A 16,232-nucleotide genomic window follows, 5' to 3' on the forward strand; every position below is an offset into this window, starting at 1 on the left:
GCACAAGCACATGCCCTAAACAGGGCAAACAAACATGTAGCCTGGGCCTTGTTTGCCACAGGGGTGCAAACATGCCCAGGCAGATTGTTTACCTTGTCTCAGTGGTGCCAAGGTCCCCCCCCCACTGACTGCAGAAGTGAGGGGGGACACAGGGGGTTTGAGTCACACACACAGAAGCATGTTCTGGTAATATTTGGGGCACAATCCTGGTCATAAGCACCATTCACTATGAGGGGCAGCTGATCCTGGCACAGGCTGCTTCTCTGATGCAGCTGCCATGCCTGGGGCACTGTCTGTAGGTCCAGAGACATTCCCTTGCTCCTGAGCCCTCTGCACAGAGATGAGAAGGGCTGGAGAGGCAGGGGCCAGGCCCAAGCACATTGCAGTGATTTCTGTCCTTCAGGAACTCCCAGGCTGACAACAGACTTTGCCCAAACCTTTCCCCAGCTGGGGAGGATTTTGCACGTGCTCAGGGCTGAAATTCCAAAGCACCAGAGGTGACCACCAGTCTAAGAATTTGCCCCTTCCCTCCCCCACCCCCTGCCACTCCTCAGCATCCAGCATCTGGGCAGATCTCACAGTGGTTTCCTTGGGAGTGTCCTGTATTGCTCTGGATGAAATCAAAGCAAGCTGCCAGCAATGGCCCTAAGCTAACAGCCAGCACCATCAGCAACACAAACAGGACTACAGCTCATCAGCCCCCTGAAAGCAAATCCATCAACATAGTGAACACACCACAGGAAAGAAAACTTCTGTCAAACTCTGTTGAGAAGCCTCAATCCTTAATTCAATCCTCTTCTTATCTCTTTTTATTACCTCAGTCCTTTTGTCTCCTGCCAAAATCTGTCCTCATTAAGGCAGCTGCTTTCCTGCCCCACACTGGGCTCCAGAAAAGGAATGTACTGGCTTCAGCTGAACCAGCAGTTTAAGCTCCCTGCCTCCCCCAACACAGCACAGAGGGGAGAGGAAAAGAATACCACACAAAACCTCTTTGTGTTGATACAGAAACAAATGAGAGAAGAGTTTCCTGAGCAAATCAGATCATCAGAATACAAAAGTACAGTGACCTCAGCCTGTCTGCAGAAAAGGCACAGTGGAAAGCAGCAGCAAGCAGCAGCAAGCAAGGCAAAAGCCCAAACCAGGGAGCTGCTCCCCTACCCCTCCCTGTGCCACTGCCATCCCGGAGGAGCAGCCAACACCCAAAAAATCCCAGAACCCAGAAGCAGCAACTGGCACAGGGAGCCTCCCATGCTGCAATCTGAACTTCAAGCCCCATCATCCTTTGCTCCAGCCAGCACTTTCATTTCTGAGGCTGGCATGGCTGCAGCATGCTCTGGATAACAGCAGCAGAGTCAACTCAACCCATGGCAATCAGGAGCCCCGAAATGGAAAGAGCCTCTCAGTTTCTGTGAACAACTTCCACTGCTTTCAAGGCAGCTGGACTTGCCACATGGATGCATTAGCTGAGAGCCCAGAAGAGCCCAAGGAGGGGGGCAGTGGAAGGTGACTTCAGAAGGATCCTTGATAAAGCTCAAACAGGCTTGATGATTTGTAGCTGGAACCTTGGTATTTCCTGCTGGGATCTCCTTTGGATTCAGAGCCCTGCAACAGTTCACAGGGTCACAGGTGACAGATGTTAGGGGTTGGGAGGGACCTCTGGAGGTCTCTGAGTCCCCCTGCCAGAACAGGACCATAGAATCCAGTGCAGGTCTCACAGGAACACATCCAGACAGGGCTGGCAAGTCTCCAGAGAAGGAGACTCCACAACCACTCTGGGCAGCCTGCTCCAGGGCTCTGTCACCCTTACGGTAAAGATGTTCTTCCTCCTGTTGAAATGAAACTTTCTGTGCTGCAGTTTCCATCCATTTGCCCTTGTCCTATCCCAGGGCACAAGTTAGCAGAGTCTGTCCCTGCCTCTTGCTTCCTGACCCTCAGCCCTCAGATATTGATAGACATTGATCAGATGCCCTCTTAGCCTTCTCCTCTCCAGATTAAACAGCCCCAGGGCTCTCAGCCTCTCCTCATCAGGCAGTGCTGCAGTCCCTTCAGCATCCTCACAATCTGCAGCAGATCCCTGTCCCTCTTGAACTGGGGAGCCCAGAACTGGATGTAGTATTCCAGGTGGGGCCTCACCAGGACAGAGTGGAGGGGGAGGAGAACCTCCCTGGATCTGCTGGCCACACTCTTCCAAATGCACCCCAGGATCCCATTGTCTTCTTGGCCACCAGGGCACATTGCTGTCCCATGCAGAAGTTGCTCTCCACCAGAACTCCCAGGTCCTCCATGGGGCTGCTCTCTACCTATTTGCTCCCTTGAGTGTTGTAGGGTTCACATTGCTCTGGACATTGTATGGTGCAGATCACCTCTAGTGAATCTGAGGCTCCCCAGAAATTGCCAGTGGGTTCCTCTTAATCCCATGGATCCTGTCCCAGCAGACACTAGTGCAGGAGAAGGAACAGCAGACAGAAGAGAAGGAGAAAGGGAACTGAAAACCTCATCACCTGAATCTAGAAAGAAAGCCCTTGGTAGCAAATGTCCATTCTGGATGGACACAGAACACAACACAGAGAGCTGATGAGAGCAACTGCTGGGGGTGCACCAACTGCCCTGAGAAGCCTAAGGAAGGGCTGGAGGGGGGAGGGCATTCACTGGAATTCCAATACCTGACTAATACCTCTTGGACATGCTGAGAATCACAGAATGGTCAGGGTTGGAAGGGACCTCAAGGATCATCCAGCTCCAAACCCCCTGCCATGGGCAGGGACATCTCACACCAGAGCAGGTTGCTCAGAGTCACATCCAGCCTGGCCTTCAAAACCTCCAGGGATGAGACTTCCACTACCTCCCTGGGCAACCTGTGCCAGTATCTCTCCACCCTCATGGGGAAGAATTTCTTCCTAACATCCAATCTGTATCTCCCCGCATCCAGTTTTGCTCCATTTTCCTCAGTCCTATCCCTACCCAACACCCTAAAAAGTCCCTCCCCAGCTTTCTTGTAGCCTCCTTCAGATACTGGAAGGCCACAAGAAGGACACCTTGCAGCCTTCTCTTCTCCAGTCTGAACAGCCCCAACTCCCTCAGTCTGTCCTCATAGCAGAGCAGCTCCAGCCCTCTGCTCATCCTCGTGGCCCTTCTCTGGACACCTTCCAGCACCTCCAGATCCTTCTTGTAATAGATGCTCCAGAACTGGACACAGAGCTCCAGGTGTGGTCTCACCAGGGTGGAGCAGAGTGGGAGAATCACCTCCCTGGCCCTGCTGGACACATTTCTCTTGCTGCAGCCCAGGATACAATTGGCTCTCTGGGCTGCAAGTGCACACTGGTGGCTCCTGTTGAGCTTGTGGATGAACACTTCCCTTAAGGATAATCCAGAACAAGAAGCACAGGATGGGGATGGAAGAGGCTCCTGATCCAAAGAAGAGAGATTCCAAATGTGTCCAGAGATGCAACCTAACTGATTAGCAAACATTGACTGCCTGAAGTCAAGGCACCTCTGTGGGAAAAACACTCAGGGTGGGCATCCATCCAGGCTGACACCATCCAATAATAAGGAACAAACACACAGGGTGGGCAGCACCAGGAGGAAAGGGAAAGTATTGGAGATGTAGCAGTAAAGGCAGGGAAAGATTACCCCTCAGATGGTCAGGAATCTGTCCCCTTGGGGTAGTGCTGACAAGTACAATCAGTGAGAGACTCCAAGTTGGGGCCAAGGAGATGTGAAATGGCACAAATGAAACAATGCTGCAAAGGAAAGGGCCTCTGCTTGGCACAGCTTTGCCTGATGCTTTCTGCCTTGCTCAGGAGAAAGTGAAGCAGAAAAGGCCATGGTGAAGATCTCTGCTCTCCCAGTCCTCTGAAATAGGACTGCAGGTGCAGGATCAGCTTCCCAGGGAGGAGGGAAACAGGTTGCAGAAATAGCTGCTGAGGAGGGAATGGCTCCAGGCATGGTATTTGCCTGAGAAGGAGGAGTGGGCACAGCACTGAACACAAGCTGTTGTGTTTCCATGGATCAGAGAGGAAGGACATCCACAGACATGGGTGAGAGATGGGAACAGAGCAGGATTGTGCAGGAAGGAGGAGCCAGCACAAGTTCTGTGCCATGAGGGTAGTGGAACACTGGAACAGGTTGCCCAGGGAGGTGGTTGGGGTCCCATCTGTGGAGATATTGAAGGTGAGGCTTGACAGGACTCTGGGCAACCTGATCTCGTTGAGGATGTCCCTGGGAAGGTTGGACAAGATAACCTTTGGAGGTCCCTTCCAGCCCAGCCCATTCTATGATCAGTGAGCTATGGGAACCAAGCAGATTCTGCATGAAGTGCAAAAGGAAGACACCACCTGGGGCTTCTCAGAGCTCTGGGCCTGACTATGGTTGTGGATTCCTGCCTTGGGCTTCAGTCTCAAGAAGTTGGTTGGAGCAATAACCCTGAGCTTGTTCCCCTTTGTTTGCATGGCTGTTAGAGTGCAGGGCATGTGTGAGTGCTGGTCTGCTTCAGGGAGCAGAACGGGGGACAACAAGGACCTCTCTGGGGAGAGCAGGGGCAATGTCACCTTCAAGAGCAGGCCCTAAGCCTCTGTATTCTCCTAAGCCCCCATTGCAAGGACCAGGCCTAAGGCCTGTCTGCATTTCATAGAGCAATACTGAGCAAGACTTTCCTGAGGTCCTTTTCCCTATTCCAAATACCCTGGGATGGACCAAACCCTGCACACAGGGAAGGAGGCCAACTGCAACTGGGCTGTGGCAGGTGGAGTGTGGCATCCCAGGCACAGAATTTCACAGTATCACAGTATCACCAAGGTTGGAAGAGACCTCAAAGATCATCGAGTCCAACCTGTCACCACAGACCTCATGACTAGACCATGGCACCAAGTTGTCCTCCCCCTGGAATCAGCACTACTGTGGACATATCTGGATTCTTGGTGCCTGGGTGTGGGGTTCTGCAGTCTGAAGGACAAGCAAGGAACGGGGGAGACTGCAGAGGAGACCTGCCAGGATGGGCATTTACATCTGTGTGGAGAGGCTGAGGGACCTGGGCTGCTTCAGCCTGCTGAATGGAAGCTCAGGGCACTTCCAGAGCAGTGTGCACATGGCTGAAGGGTGGTTTCAGAGAGGATGGAGCTCTTCTGGGGAGTGGGAAGAGACCAAAACCTCCACAAGGTGCAGCTTGGAAGGTTCAGAGTGGAGATGAGGACAAAGAAATGTCCCTCAATGGGCAGAGCTGCTATGCATGAGGCCATCCAGAGGGGTCAGGAAATGGCAGGGAGAGCTGAGACAGCTCAGGGAAGGGATGGAAATGGCAGGGGGAGAGCTGGCTGGGGAAGCAAGATTGGTGTCAGCAGCCTGAAGGGAAAGAGCTGCAGGCAGGGGACAGTGTAGGAGAGGCTGCAGTAGGGATGGCCAAGGGCTCTGGCAAGGCTGAGAGGCCCAACAGGACCAAGGTCTTTGTCCCCTTGGCTCTGGCACTTGCCTCTGCCACCAAGGCCTGTGAGGAGAAACTTGGCTTTGAGGCTTTGAGGTTCTTCTAGTCCAAGGGCAGTGGTCAGGGCCTGGCCTTTCTGCTTCCTAGACCAAAGGCAAGTTTTTCTCCCCTGCACTTTGCCTTTGTCTCCCTGCAATCCTGGCCTCTAACAAGCTGCTCTAACGAGTCCCTGGGGAGCCTTTGTCAGTAACAAGCCTCAGTGAGGCCAATCAGTGCTTCAAGGTACTTTGGAGTTTGCTTCTGCCTTGGACTTGTTGAGAGGCTTCTTGGCAGTACCTTGGCAGAGTCTGCTGGCAGTACCTCAGGATGATGTAATCAGCCCCAAATACTCCATGGGGCTCATTAAATATTGCTGAACCTCTAATTCTTGCCAAGGTTTCTGCAGCTAATTGGAGAGGTTATTATTACACAAAGCATCAGATAGAAATGATTTCACAGGGTGAATCAGAGCCCTGAGCCACAAGTGAGGGACAGGATCTGCCTTGCCAGGGGCTGGGGGTCAGGGCTTGGCCCTTTGGATCAATGAAACCCCTCCAGGTTTCCTCAGCAGCAGAGCCACCTTGAGCTGCTTGTCCTGACCTGTCAGCACTGCCTCAGTTCTCTGCTCTCACCACAGCCTGGAGATGCTTCAGTGCCTCCAGTGATGCTTCCCTTGAACCCTCTGTGTCCTCCTGCTCTAACCAGACCCTGGGGACCCTTTCCCAGTATGCTTCACTGGGACCCATTAAGAGTAGAAGAAAATTCAGAGTTTGAATCTTACTTTGAACCAATTAACACTGCAAGAAACTTCAGAGTTTGACTCTAACTGTGAGTTCTGGAGAGGTTTCATCAGCTTCCTCTCAGTCCCTGAGGTTTACCTGGCACCAAAGCCACCAGAGGGCTCCTTTAAATGCCCTGGACTGATCATCTGCTGCTGAGCTGGGCCAGGCTCCTGGGCTGCATGGAGCTCTGGCCAGGAGCAGCTCCACTGCACTGCACAGCAGGGCTGAGGGCACTGCCAGGGCATCTCAGGCAGATGAGGAAAGCAGAAAGAGCTTCAAGGTGGCCAGGACTGGGAGGATGCTGAGAGCTCACTGGAGGAGAAGTCACTGCAGTTGCTGACATGGTGAGTCTGAGGTGCTCTTGAGCCTTTCCTGCCAGGGACAGCTCCAGGACAGAGAGAGAGGGGCTGGGGATGAGGGAAGCTGCCAAGAAGCCCTGGGGAAGCTGTGTTCAGGCTGCTCTCTCAGTACTTCTCTGCAGATGTCTCTGGATGCTGTCTGCTGGGCAGTGACTCTTTAGAACATCTCATCTCCAGCATCCCTGACTGCTCTGCCCCTCCTGCTGGGCTTGGAGCTGGCCCCAGGAAGGCCCAGATCTGCCATAGGGCAGTGGGCAGTGCTGAGCCTTTCCTTGGGAGTCAGCACTCAGCTCCCAGAGTCCTTTGATTCTCTTCAGGAGAGACTGTGTCCTGCTCTACATTTCTAGGTTCAAATTCTAAGTTGCTTCCAGATCCATTTATTTTTGCAGTCTGATAAAGACAAGTGTATTCTCATCTGGTGGACTACAGCAAAGCTATTAACTGAATGCATTAAAAACATCCTGTAATGCTGCTGTTGCTCCCTTGCAGAGGTAAAGAATTATGAGCTGCCTTTTGGGTCAAAAGTCCAGGAGCAGCCCTGTGTGGACACCAGGGCTGGGACAGACGAGTTCACAGAGCTGTCCTTTGAAGCAGTGCTGCCCTGCTCTCCTCAGAGCACAGAGAGCTGGGGGGGTTCTAAAGGCTAATTTGGGCAGAACATCTGCAAGACAGCACAGGGGAAAGGGCAGGGCAGAGGGAACAGCCTGATGGGCACAGTAGCTCCACTGTAGCAGAGCCAAGATGAGCCCTTGGCAGCACATGGCCTGAGCTCCTGCTCCTCACAGCAGCTTCAGCCAGAACAAAGCAGACAGCAAATCCATTTCAGTTGGGGGATTGCTGTGCCCCCTGGAGTGCTTCTTCTCAGAAGAGTCTATCATCAAGTTTTGCTTTCTTTTCTTTCTTGGGCATTCCTACAGGCAGCAGATGGGCAACAGCAGCTCCATCACCCACTTCCTCCTCCTGCCATTCCCAGGCACAAGGCAGCTGCAGCTCCTGCACTTCTGCCTCTTCCTGGCCATCTACCTGGCTGCCCTGCTGGGCAATGGCCTCATCATCACCACCATAGCCTGGGACCACCACCTCCACACCCCCATGTACTTCTTCCTCCTCAACCTCGCCCTCACTGATATAGGCTGCATCTCTACCACTGTTCCCAAATCCATGGCAAATTCTTTCTGGGACAGCAGGGCAATCTCTTACACAGGATGTGCTGTTCAGGTCTTTTTTGTATTCTGCTTGTTTGCAGCAGAGTTTTCTCTCCTCACCATCATGTCCTACGATCGCTATGTTGCCATCTGCAGACCCCTGCACTATGAGACCCTCCTGGGCAGCAGAGTTTGTGTCCACATGGCAGGAGCTGCCTGGTCCTGTGGGGTTCTCTTTGCTCTGCTGCACACAGCCAATACATTTTCCCTGCCTCTCTGCCAGGGCAATGTTGTGGACCAGTTCTTCTGTGAAATCCCCCAGATCCTCAAGCTCTCCTGCTCCACATCCTACCTCAGGGAACTCTGGCTTCTTGTGGTCAGTGCCTGTTTAGTCTCTGGCTGTTTTGTGTTCATGGTGGTGTCCTATGTGCAGATCTTCAGGGCAGTGCTGAGGATCCCCTCTCAGCAGGGACGCCACAAAGCCTTTGCCACCTGCCTCCCTCACCTGGCTGTGGTCTCCCTGTTTGTCACCACTGCCATCTTTGCCTATTTGAAGCCCTCTTCTATCTCCTCCCCACCCCTTGACCTGGTGGTGGCAGTTCTGTACTCGGTGGTGCCTCCAGCAGTGAACCCTCTCATCTACAGCCTGAGGAACCAGGAGCTCAAGGCTGCCCTGAGCAAAGTGATCACTGGATGCTTTCAGAAGGAATAAACTTTTATGCAGTGCAGTTCTGAAGTAGCTCAGAACAGGTCCAGCCTGGCTTCTGTATTTGTGGTGGTGGTGTTTTACTCTTTATAAAACTGTTGTTATAGATGACTCCCGGTAAAAGTTTATGGTAACAGAAACCCTCAGTGAGGGTTATCTTAGTGTCCTCTGAATTTTATTATTTCATACAAATCAGCAGTATATTCATCACTATCCCCCATTCCCTTTTTGCCACCATTGATTTGTGTTATAATTTCCAGAATTTTTCAGAACTTCCCCAATTGGATCATAATTAGGTTCCTCTGTTCTGATCACCTTCAGATCATAACCATCTGCTTGTATCTTATTGGCATAAACAATTTTACCTAAAGGTCTTATCATTTTAAAACAACAATTACAAAGAATCACACAGAGCAGTATTACAATTATTCCAACAGGTATTACAAACAAATGTTTAAACCAACTTTTATTTGGTAACCAAGAAGTTAACTTATCCCATATTGCTTTAAACCCACAAGAAGGATCATCCAAAGAAATCTGATGTAATATTTGATTGTGATCTACAATCACTTAACACAATTAACATAACTACAGATTAACATAACTACTACTGTCGGTGATGGTGAATGGAGTCAACACAGATGACCAATATGATCGAGTATTGTTCTAGTATTGTTTGTTTATTAAGGGAACCTCTACAGCTTATACAAACTCAGAGAGCATCACTGGCATAGCTTCATTGGTTCCCCACGGGTGATCACACATTGCACTGGTATAGATTATGGGTCACACTACTAATGACACGCGAGGTTGTTGATGCTGGTGTGTGTAATGGGTTGGGGCAGATTCCCCTCCCCACCACAGGCAGAAATAACGACTCAGGCAAACAGATTGCAAAAGTGATGGAAAGTTTAAATAGGAAAGCAACAATAAACAACAATGAAAGTTTCACAGAGACCCACAAGCACCATGATAAAGAGAGAGATCCCAGAACATACCCAAGAACATCCCATCCCCACCTGGGGGTACACCCAAACCCCCGCCCCCAGGGCTCTTTCCCCCCCCCCCCCAACCCAGCCTTGGGCCTGGGTAGGCCCAAGGGAGGCAGCTCACACCATTTTACCTAGGCAGCAGCAGGGGATGAAAGAGGAAGTGAAGACCCCGCATGGACTTTTTATAGGGGAGCAGGGCATTATGGGAATGGAATACCTGGTCCCTGTGACCACCCCCTGGGCTGGGCCCACCCCTTGGGACCTCCCAGGTGTGGCCTGCGCAGTGGATCTGGGCCAGCACCCAGCCTAAACCATCACACACCACCCCTTATTCCATACCATAATCTCTGCACCCAAAACATATCATCAAATTAGAACTCTTCTGATGACATGTCTAGCAACAGTCCATGGTCCAGGGACCCATCTGGGCGTCCTTCCACACAGTCTCTCATTCAGGCTCAAGTATCAGTCCATTCCAGTTCTTCTTCCTCATATGATGGAACCTCCCAGTGATGCAATCCTTCTCCTGCAGTGTGAATTCCTTGTGGACTCCTTGGGACATCCTGGTCACCTGGAAATACCTCACAACCTCTCAGCCAAGCCTTTATTTGCATTTACAGTTACTCAGCGGCTTTTTCCACCCCTGGGGCAAGCCGGTCGGAGCAATCAGGCTCCACGACCGCTTTTTCCATCCCTCCAGGGAACCACAACCGACCGCTTCTGGCCGCAGTCCAAAGCTACACCAATGCACATCGCAGGCACATCACCCCCCCACGGGGCGTTCGCATACCAAGGCATCACCGCATCCGGTTCACAGCCCTCCCCCGGAGGGGGCGGCTGCAGCACAGCTCGCTGAGAAGAGAGGAGGCGGAGCCAGGTGCTCGGCGCCGTTTTCAGAACATGCCCGAAAACACCAGGGAAAGATTTACAGCTGCCGCCGCCGCCTGAACGCAGCCCGGCTCGGGCGGTGCCGCCGCCGCCGCTTCAACGCGGCCCGGCCCGGCCCCCGCCGTCTCTGTCGCCGCGATGCAGAGTTCAAGTCACCTCCAGCCCTTCGGGCATCCAAATGGTTGTTTCAGCCGAAGCCACGAGCATGTTCTCAGTGCCTTTGAGAACAGCTTTCCGGCTGAGGTCTCCGCTCGCCCTCAGGTCACGGCAGCAGTCGCTTGCCCGCTCGCCACGGGTGTCTACCCCCGCAGCGGCTGCGGGCCGACCACGCTCTGCTTGCCACTGCCCCTCCTCCGCTCCCTGTCGCTCCACAGAGAACGAGGAGAAGGCAGGTCTTGCCTTCTTAGGCTACTCGAGCATTCTTAAGCCACCCTGGGCAGAAAGTCACAGAAAGAGCCACCCCTCGCTGTTCCCAAGCAACAGGAGGGACTTCCATGCCATCAGCCACGCACCAGGTGTCCTTCTGCAGTCCACAGGAGTTCACACAGTCGCCCCGGCAACACAAAACCTGAGCCCCAACTTCCCAAACCCAAACCGACGCCCAGAACTAAATTTAAACTCTCCATCTTTTGCAATCCGAGCTGCAGTTGGCCCCACGTTGGCGCCAAAATGTAATGGGTTGGGGCAGGTCCCCTCCCCACCACAGGCAGAAATAACGACTCAGGCAAACGGATTGCAAAGGTGATGGAAAGTTTAAATAGGAAAACACCAATAAACAACAATGAAAGTTTTAGAGAGACCCACAAGCACTGTGACAAAGAGAGAGATCCCAGAACATACCCAAGAACATCCCATCCCCACCTGAGGGTACACCCAAACCCCCCCCCGGGGCTCTTCCCCCCCCCCCCCAACCCAGCCTTGGGCCTGGGCAGGCCCAAGGGAGGCAGCACAGCCATTTTACCTAGGCAGCAGCAGGGGACAAAAGAGAAAGTGAAGACCCGGTATGGACTTTTTATAGGGGAGCAGGGCATTATGGGAATGGAATACCTGGTTCCTGTGACCACCCCCCTGGGCTGGGCCCACCCCTTGGGACCTCCCAGGTGTGGCCTGCGCAGTGGCATCTGGGCCAGCACCCAACCTAAACCACCACAGGGAACAACATTCTCACAAAGGGAACAGCACCAGCAGCAGCCAGAACTCCAGCAGCCGGGCTGGGCCTGCATTGAGTGACATCAGAACTGCTCTGCAGGGGAAGACAAAGAGTTTATTGCTTCTGAAAGCATCCAGGGATCAGTTGGCTCAGGGCAGCCTTCAGCTCCTGGTTCCTCAGGCTGTAGATGAGAGGGTTCACTGCTGGAGGCACCACTGAGTACAGAACTGCAACCAACAGGTCCAGGAATGGGGAGGAGATGGAGGAGAGCTTCAGTTAGGCAAAGGAGCCAGTGCTTGTAACCAGGGAGACCACAGCCAGGTGAGGGAGGCAGGTGGCAAAGGCTTTGTGGCGTCCCTGCTGAGAGGGGATCCTCAGCACTGCCCTGAAGATCTGCACATAGGACACCACAATCAACACAAAACAGACAGATACTGAACAAGCATTGACCACAAGAAGCCAGAGTTCCCTGAGGTAGGATGTGGAGCAGGAGAGCTTGAGGATCTGGGGCACTTCACAGAAGAACTGGTCCAGGGCATTGCCCTGGCAGAGGGGCAGGGAAAATGTATTGGCTGTGTGCAGAAGAGCATCAAGAAGCCCAGAGGCCCAGGCAGCTGCTGCCATGTGGAGACAAACTCTGCTTCCCAGGAGGGTCTCATAGTGCAGGGGTCTGCAGATGGCAACATAGCGATCGTAGGACATGGTGGTGAGGAGAAAATACTCTGCTGAAAGGAAAAAGGCAAACAGAAAGACCTGAGCAACACATCCTGTGTAAGAGATGTCCCTGGTGTCTCACAGGGAATTTTGCATGGATTTGGGCACAGTGGTGGAGATGGCACCCAGGTCAATGAATGTGAGGTTGAGGAGGAAGAAGTACATGGGGGTGTGGAGGTGGTGGTCCCAGGCTATGGTGCTGATGATGAGGCCATTGCCCAGCAGGGCAGCCAGGTAGATGGCCAGGAAGGGGCAGAAGTGCAGGAGCTGCAGCTGCCTTGTGCCTGGGAATGGCAGGAGGAGGAAGTGGGTGATGGAGCTGCTGTTTGCCATCTGCTGCCTCTGGCCATGGAGACCTGTGCAAGGAGGGAAAGGCAGAGACAAGTTAGGGCACACTTCTGTCAGCCTCATTGTAACCCTTGACCCTGAGCTACAGGAGCAATGGATCAGCTCAGTCCCATCACTACCAATCACTGATGGTTCATCACAGCTTCAAATGCAGCAGGGACCCAGAATTACCAGGAAGATTCCTCTGGTATCAGAACAGAAAGTGACCAACAGCTCAATCCCAGGGAATGAGAGTCCCATGGAGAGGTGGAGAACCAGGGAACAGCTCTGCAGTGCTACAGACACAGTGAAGGGAAGAGAGAAAGGCCGAGGGGCTGGGGGAGAAGCCTTCTCCTTCCCCAGCTCTGCTCTCTGCAGCTCACAGGATGGAACTGAAGAGCTTTTATCCTCCTTTTGTGTGCACACTCCAGGAGCCTTCAGATGAATGTCAGCTGCCAAGGTTGTGACTCCTGACCTGGAGCCCAGAGCTTTGAGGGCACTGCCTCTGCAGGGTAGAAGAGGAGAGCAAAAGGTTGCATTGGGAAATGTGTCTGCAGTGCAGAGAATGGCACAGAGGTGCCTGATACCCCTTGCCAGGGCATCTCTGCCAGCAGATCCCTCTCCCTCCTTGCTCAAGTCTCTGCTACCTGCACCTGTCCCTGCCAGAAGCTTCTTCTCTGTGCCCAGCTCTCCTCCCTGTCCCTGCTGACCGAGCCCATTCCCACCCTCTGTGTGCTGAGCTCTGCCCTGCAGACCCCTCCCAGTAGCAGGACACTGCCCAGGGGCAGCTCTGGGTGTTCAGAGCTCAGGAACAGCTCACACAAAGGCTAATGAGACCTCAGATTCTTATGAAGAGCAGTGAAATAAACTCTAGTCTCACACTGCTCACCCAGCACACCAAGGGGATCAACATTCAAAGCCAAGACTCCTTCCCTTCCAGCAAAATGCTGCCTTGATCTTGTTCTTAAATACCCCCTCAGAAATGACCAGGCAGGAGCCAGGACTGTGAGCAGCTCTGGCCCAGCACAGCTCCCTCCCCACAGCAGAAGGACACTGCCCTGCCAGGGGTGCCTCCTGCCACTCACAGCTTCTCCCCACAGCACTGTGTGGAGCTCCCTAAGCAGGCTGAGCTGAGCCTGGCAGGCAGCAGAGTCCCTGCCCCAACACACAGCCCCTGGGCAGCAGGGACCCTGCTCTGAAGGACAGCCCTGACCACCCCTGCCTGCACCCCAGGGCTCCACAGCTCTTCAGAAAAGCCTGAAAAGAGCCTCTGGACAGGAAGATTTCCTTCCAGCCCCCACCAGCTGTGGCTGTGCCAGCTTTAGGAGATGCCTCCAGGAGCTGCACCTGCACTGCCCTGCCCCCACAGACTCACCATGCCAGTGACTGCAGTGACTTCTCCTCCTGTCAGCTCTCAGTCACCCTCCTGGACACCTCCAAGCTCTCTCTTCCTTCCTCATCTCGCTGAGATCCACTGGCAGTGCCCTCAGCCCTGCTGTGCAGAGCAGAGGAGCTGTTCCTGGGCAGAGCTGTCACTTTTCATTGCTGCCTACTTTCCAGCAGCTCCCTCCAGCCACGGAGCTCAGCCCAGCTGAGCAGCAGAGGACCAACCCAAGGGCATTTTAATGACCCTCTGGTGGCTTTGGTGCCAGGTAAACATCAGAGACTGAGAGGAAGATGATGAAACCTCTCCAGAAGTTGAAGTAATTTTCAAACTCTGAAGTTTCTTCTCTTGTTGATGGGTCCCAGTGAGGACACTGCTGGGAAAGTGTCTGCAGGCTGTGGTTGGAGCAGAGAACTGGAGGCAGTGCTGAGAGGTCAGGACAAGCAGAGGAAGATGTCTCTGATGCTGAGCAAACCTGGAGGTGTTTCATTAATGCAAAGGGTCAAGGCCTGAGCCCTGGCTCCTGGACAGGCAGATCCTGTCCCTCACTCACCCCTCAGGGGGATTCCTGGAGCAGTGAAATGTGGAGAGGACCAATGCCAAGGACAGGACTATGGCACAACCCCTCCCAGACTCCTGAGGATGGAAAAGGAGGCTATGAGGCCCCAGGGCTGGAAGGAGGAGTTGTCTCCTCAGAGGCATCAGTGGCACAGACCACAGCCAGAACCAAAGGCAGGAAGAGCTTGGCTCTGCCAGGAGCCTTTCAGCTCTTGCACAGCCCTCTGTCATCTGCCCCTCAGGCTGTCCTCTGCTGCTGCATCAGCTGAGCCTCTTTCCCTGCAGGCTGGAGTCACCCACCCAGCTGCCCCACCTTGCTGGCACCTTCCTGTGCTGCTCTCTCTCCATCCTCCCTGGGTGTTCCTTGAAATATCAAGTCTTGAGCTGATGCAGGCTGGTGCTGGGTCTGATGTTGCACCACAGCACTGCCCTGGCAGTGACATTTCTTCCTCCTCATGTCCAGTCTGAACCTCCCCAGCTCCACTTTGTGGCTTTATTTCTTTCTCCTGCTGCTCTTCACCAGTCAGGAAATCTTCTCATGTCTCCAAGTACTCTCAAGCTACTCCTCTACTCTTCTCATTCTCCACACCACTGGGCTCAGGGGCTTCAGCCAGTACCTAGTGGTCATATGTCAGATGCCTCCAAATCCCTGGTCAAAGGACAGTGGCTTTAAACTGAAAGAAGAGAGAGCTAGATCAGATAGAAGGAGGAAATATTTTGTGGTGAGGTTGGCAGGACACTGGAAAAGGTTAACCAGGGAAAGGGAGAAGAGAAGGTTCTGAGGAGACCTTGTTGTGGCCTTCCAGTATCTGAAGGGGGCTACAAGAAAGCTGGGGAGGGACTTTTGAGGGTGTCAGGGAGTGATAGGACTGGGGGGATGGAACGAAACTAGAAATGGATAGATTCAGATTGGATGTTAGGAAGAAGTTCTTCCCCATGAGGGTGGAGAGACACTGGCACAGGTTGCCCAGGGAGGTGGTGGAAGCCTCATCCCTGGAGGTTTTTAAGGCCAGGCTGGATGTGGCTGTGAGCAACCTGCTCTAGTGTGAGGTGTTCCTGGCCATGGCAGGGGGGCTGGAGCTGGAAGCTGGATGACCCTTGAGGTCCCTTCCAACCCTAACATCCCTTGAAGTGTCCAGGATCAGGAACTCTGAGCGACCTGAACTGGTGGAAGACGTCCTTCCTCATGGTCATGGGTTGGGATTTGTTGCTCTTTTAGGTCCCTTCCAACCCAACCCATTCCAGGATTCTTTAATTCTAATATCCCCAAGGCCTTCTCCACAGGGCTGCAGATCTCTACAGACACCATGGAGGTGCTTTCACCTCACCTTGCCCCCAGCAACCTGACAGCAAAGAAAGAATTGCCAGTTTTAGGACATGAATGGCCAGGGCTTTGGAGAATCAAGTCAGAGCCCAAGTGAACCTCACTCAGAAGAGGAAAGACGCAGTGAATTCGACTGAAGCAGGAGGATGATTTGACACAGTTAATGAAGCTGATGTACTTCAGCAAGGTGTTACAGAGATGCAAACAGCTTCAGTTTGGTGTCAAGGTTCACTCTGACACTTACAACATGGATGAAACAGACAAAATTCCCTGGATTTGGGGTGGGTTTAGAATGATTGTGACAGGAAAATCTCCTCGGGGCTGGGCTGGAATGATTTTACAGAGAGATTGGGGGTGAAGGGGCTAAGGGAAGCCCTCCTGTTGAGTCACAGCATTCAGCATGGACCCTCCTGTGCAGAGAGGAGTGTAAGTGGGTTTAGACCCAATC

General features: G+C 53.2%; 1 protein-coding gene across 1 annotated transcript; it reads left to right on the top strand.

Moving 5' to 3' along the window:
- The first annotated feature begins 171 nt into the window (after positions 1–171).
- LOC128899705 (olfactory receptor 14A16-like) lies at positions 172–8,453 on the top strand. The gene is made up of 2 exons (XM_054179384.1): positions 172–180; positions 7,518–8,453. The coding sequence occupies exon 2, from the start codon at positions 7,521–7,523 to the stop codon at positions 8,451–8,453; it is 933 nt and encodes a 310-aa protein (XP_054035359.1). The 5' UTR covers positions 172–180; positions 7,518–7,520.
- The last annotated feature ends 7,779 nt before the right edge of the window (positions 8,454–16,232 follow it).

This window comes from Dryobates pubescens, unplaced genomic scaffold (assembly GCF_014839835.1).
Source record: "Dryobates pubescens isolate bDryPub1 unplaced genomic scaffold, bDryPub1.pri scaffold_157_arrow_ctg1, whole genome shotgun sequence".
NCBI lineage: Eukaryota > Metazoa > Chordata > Aves > Piciformes > Picidae > Dryobates > Dryobates pubescens.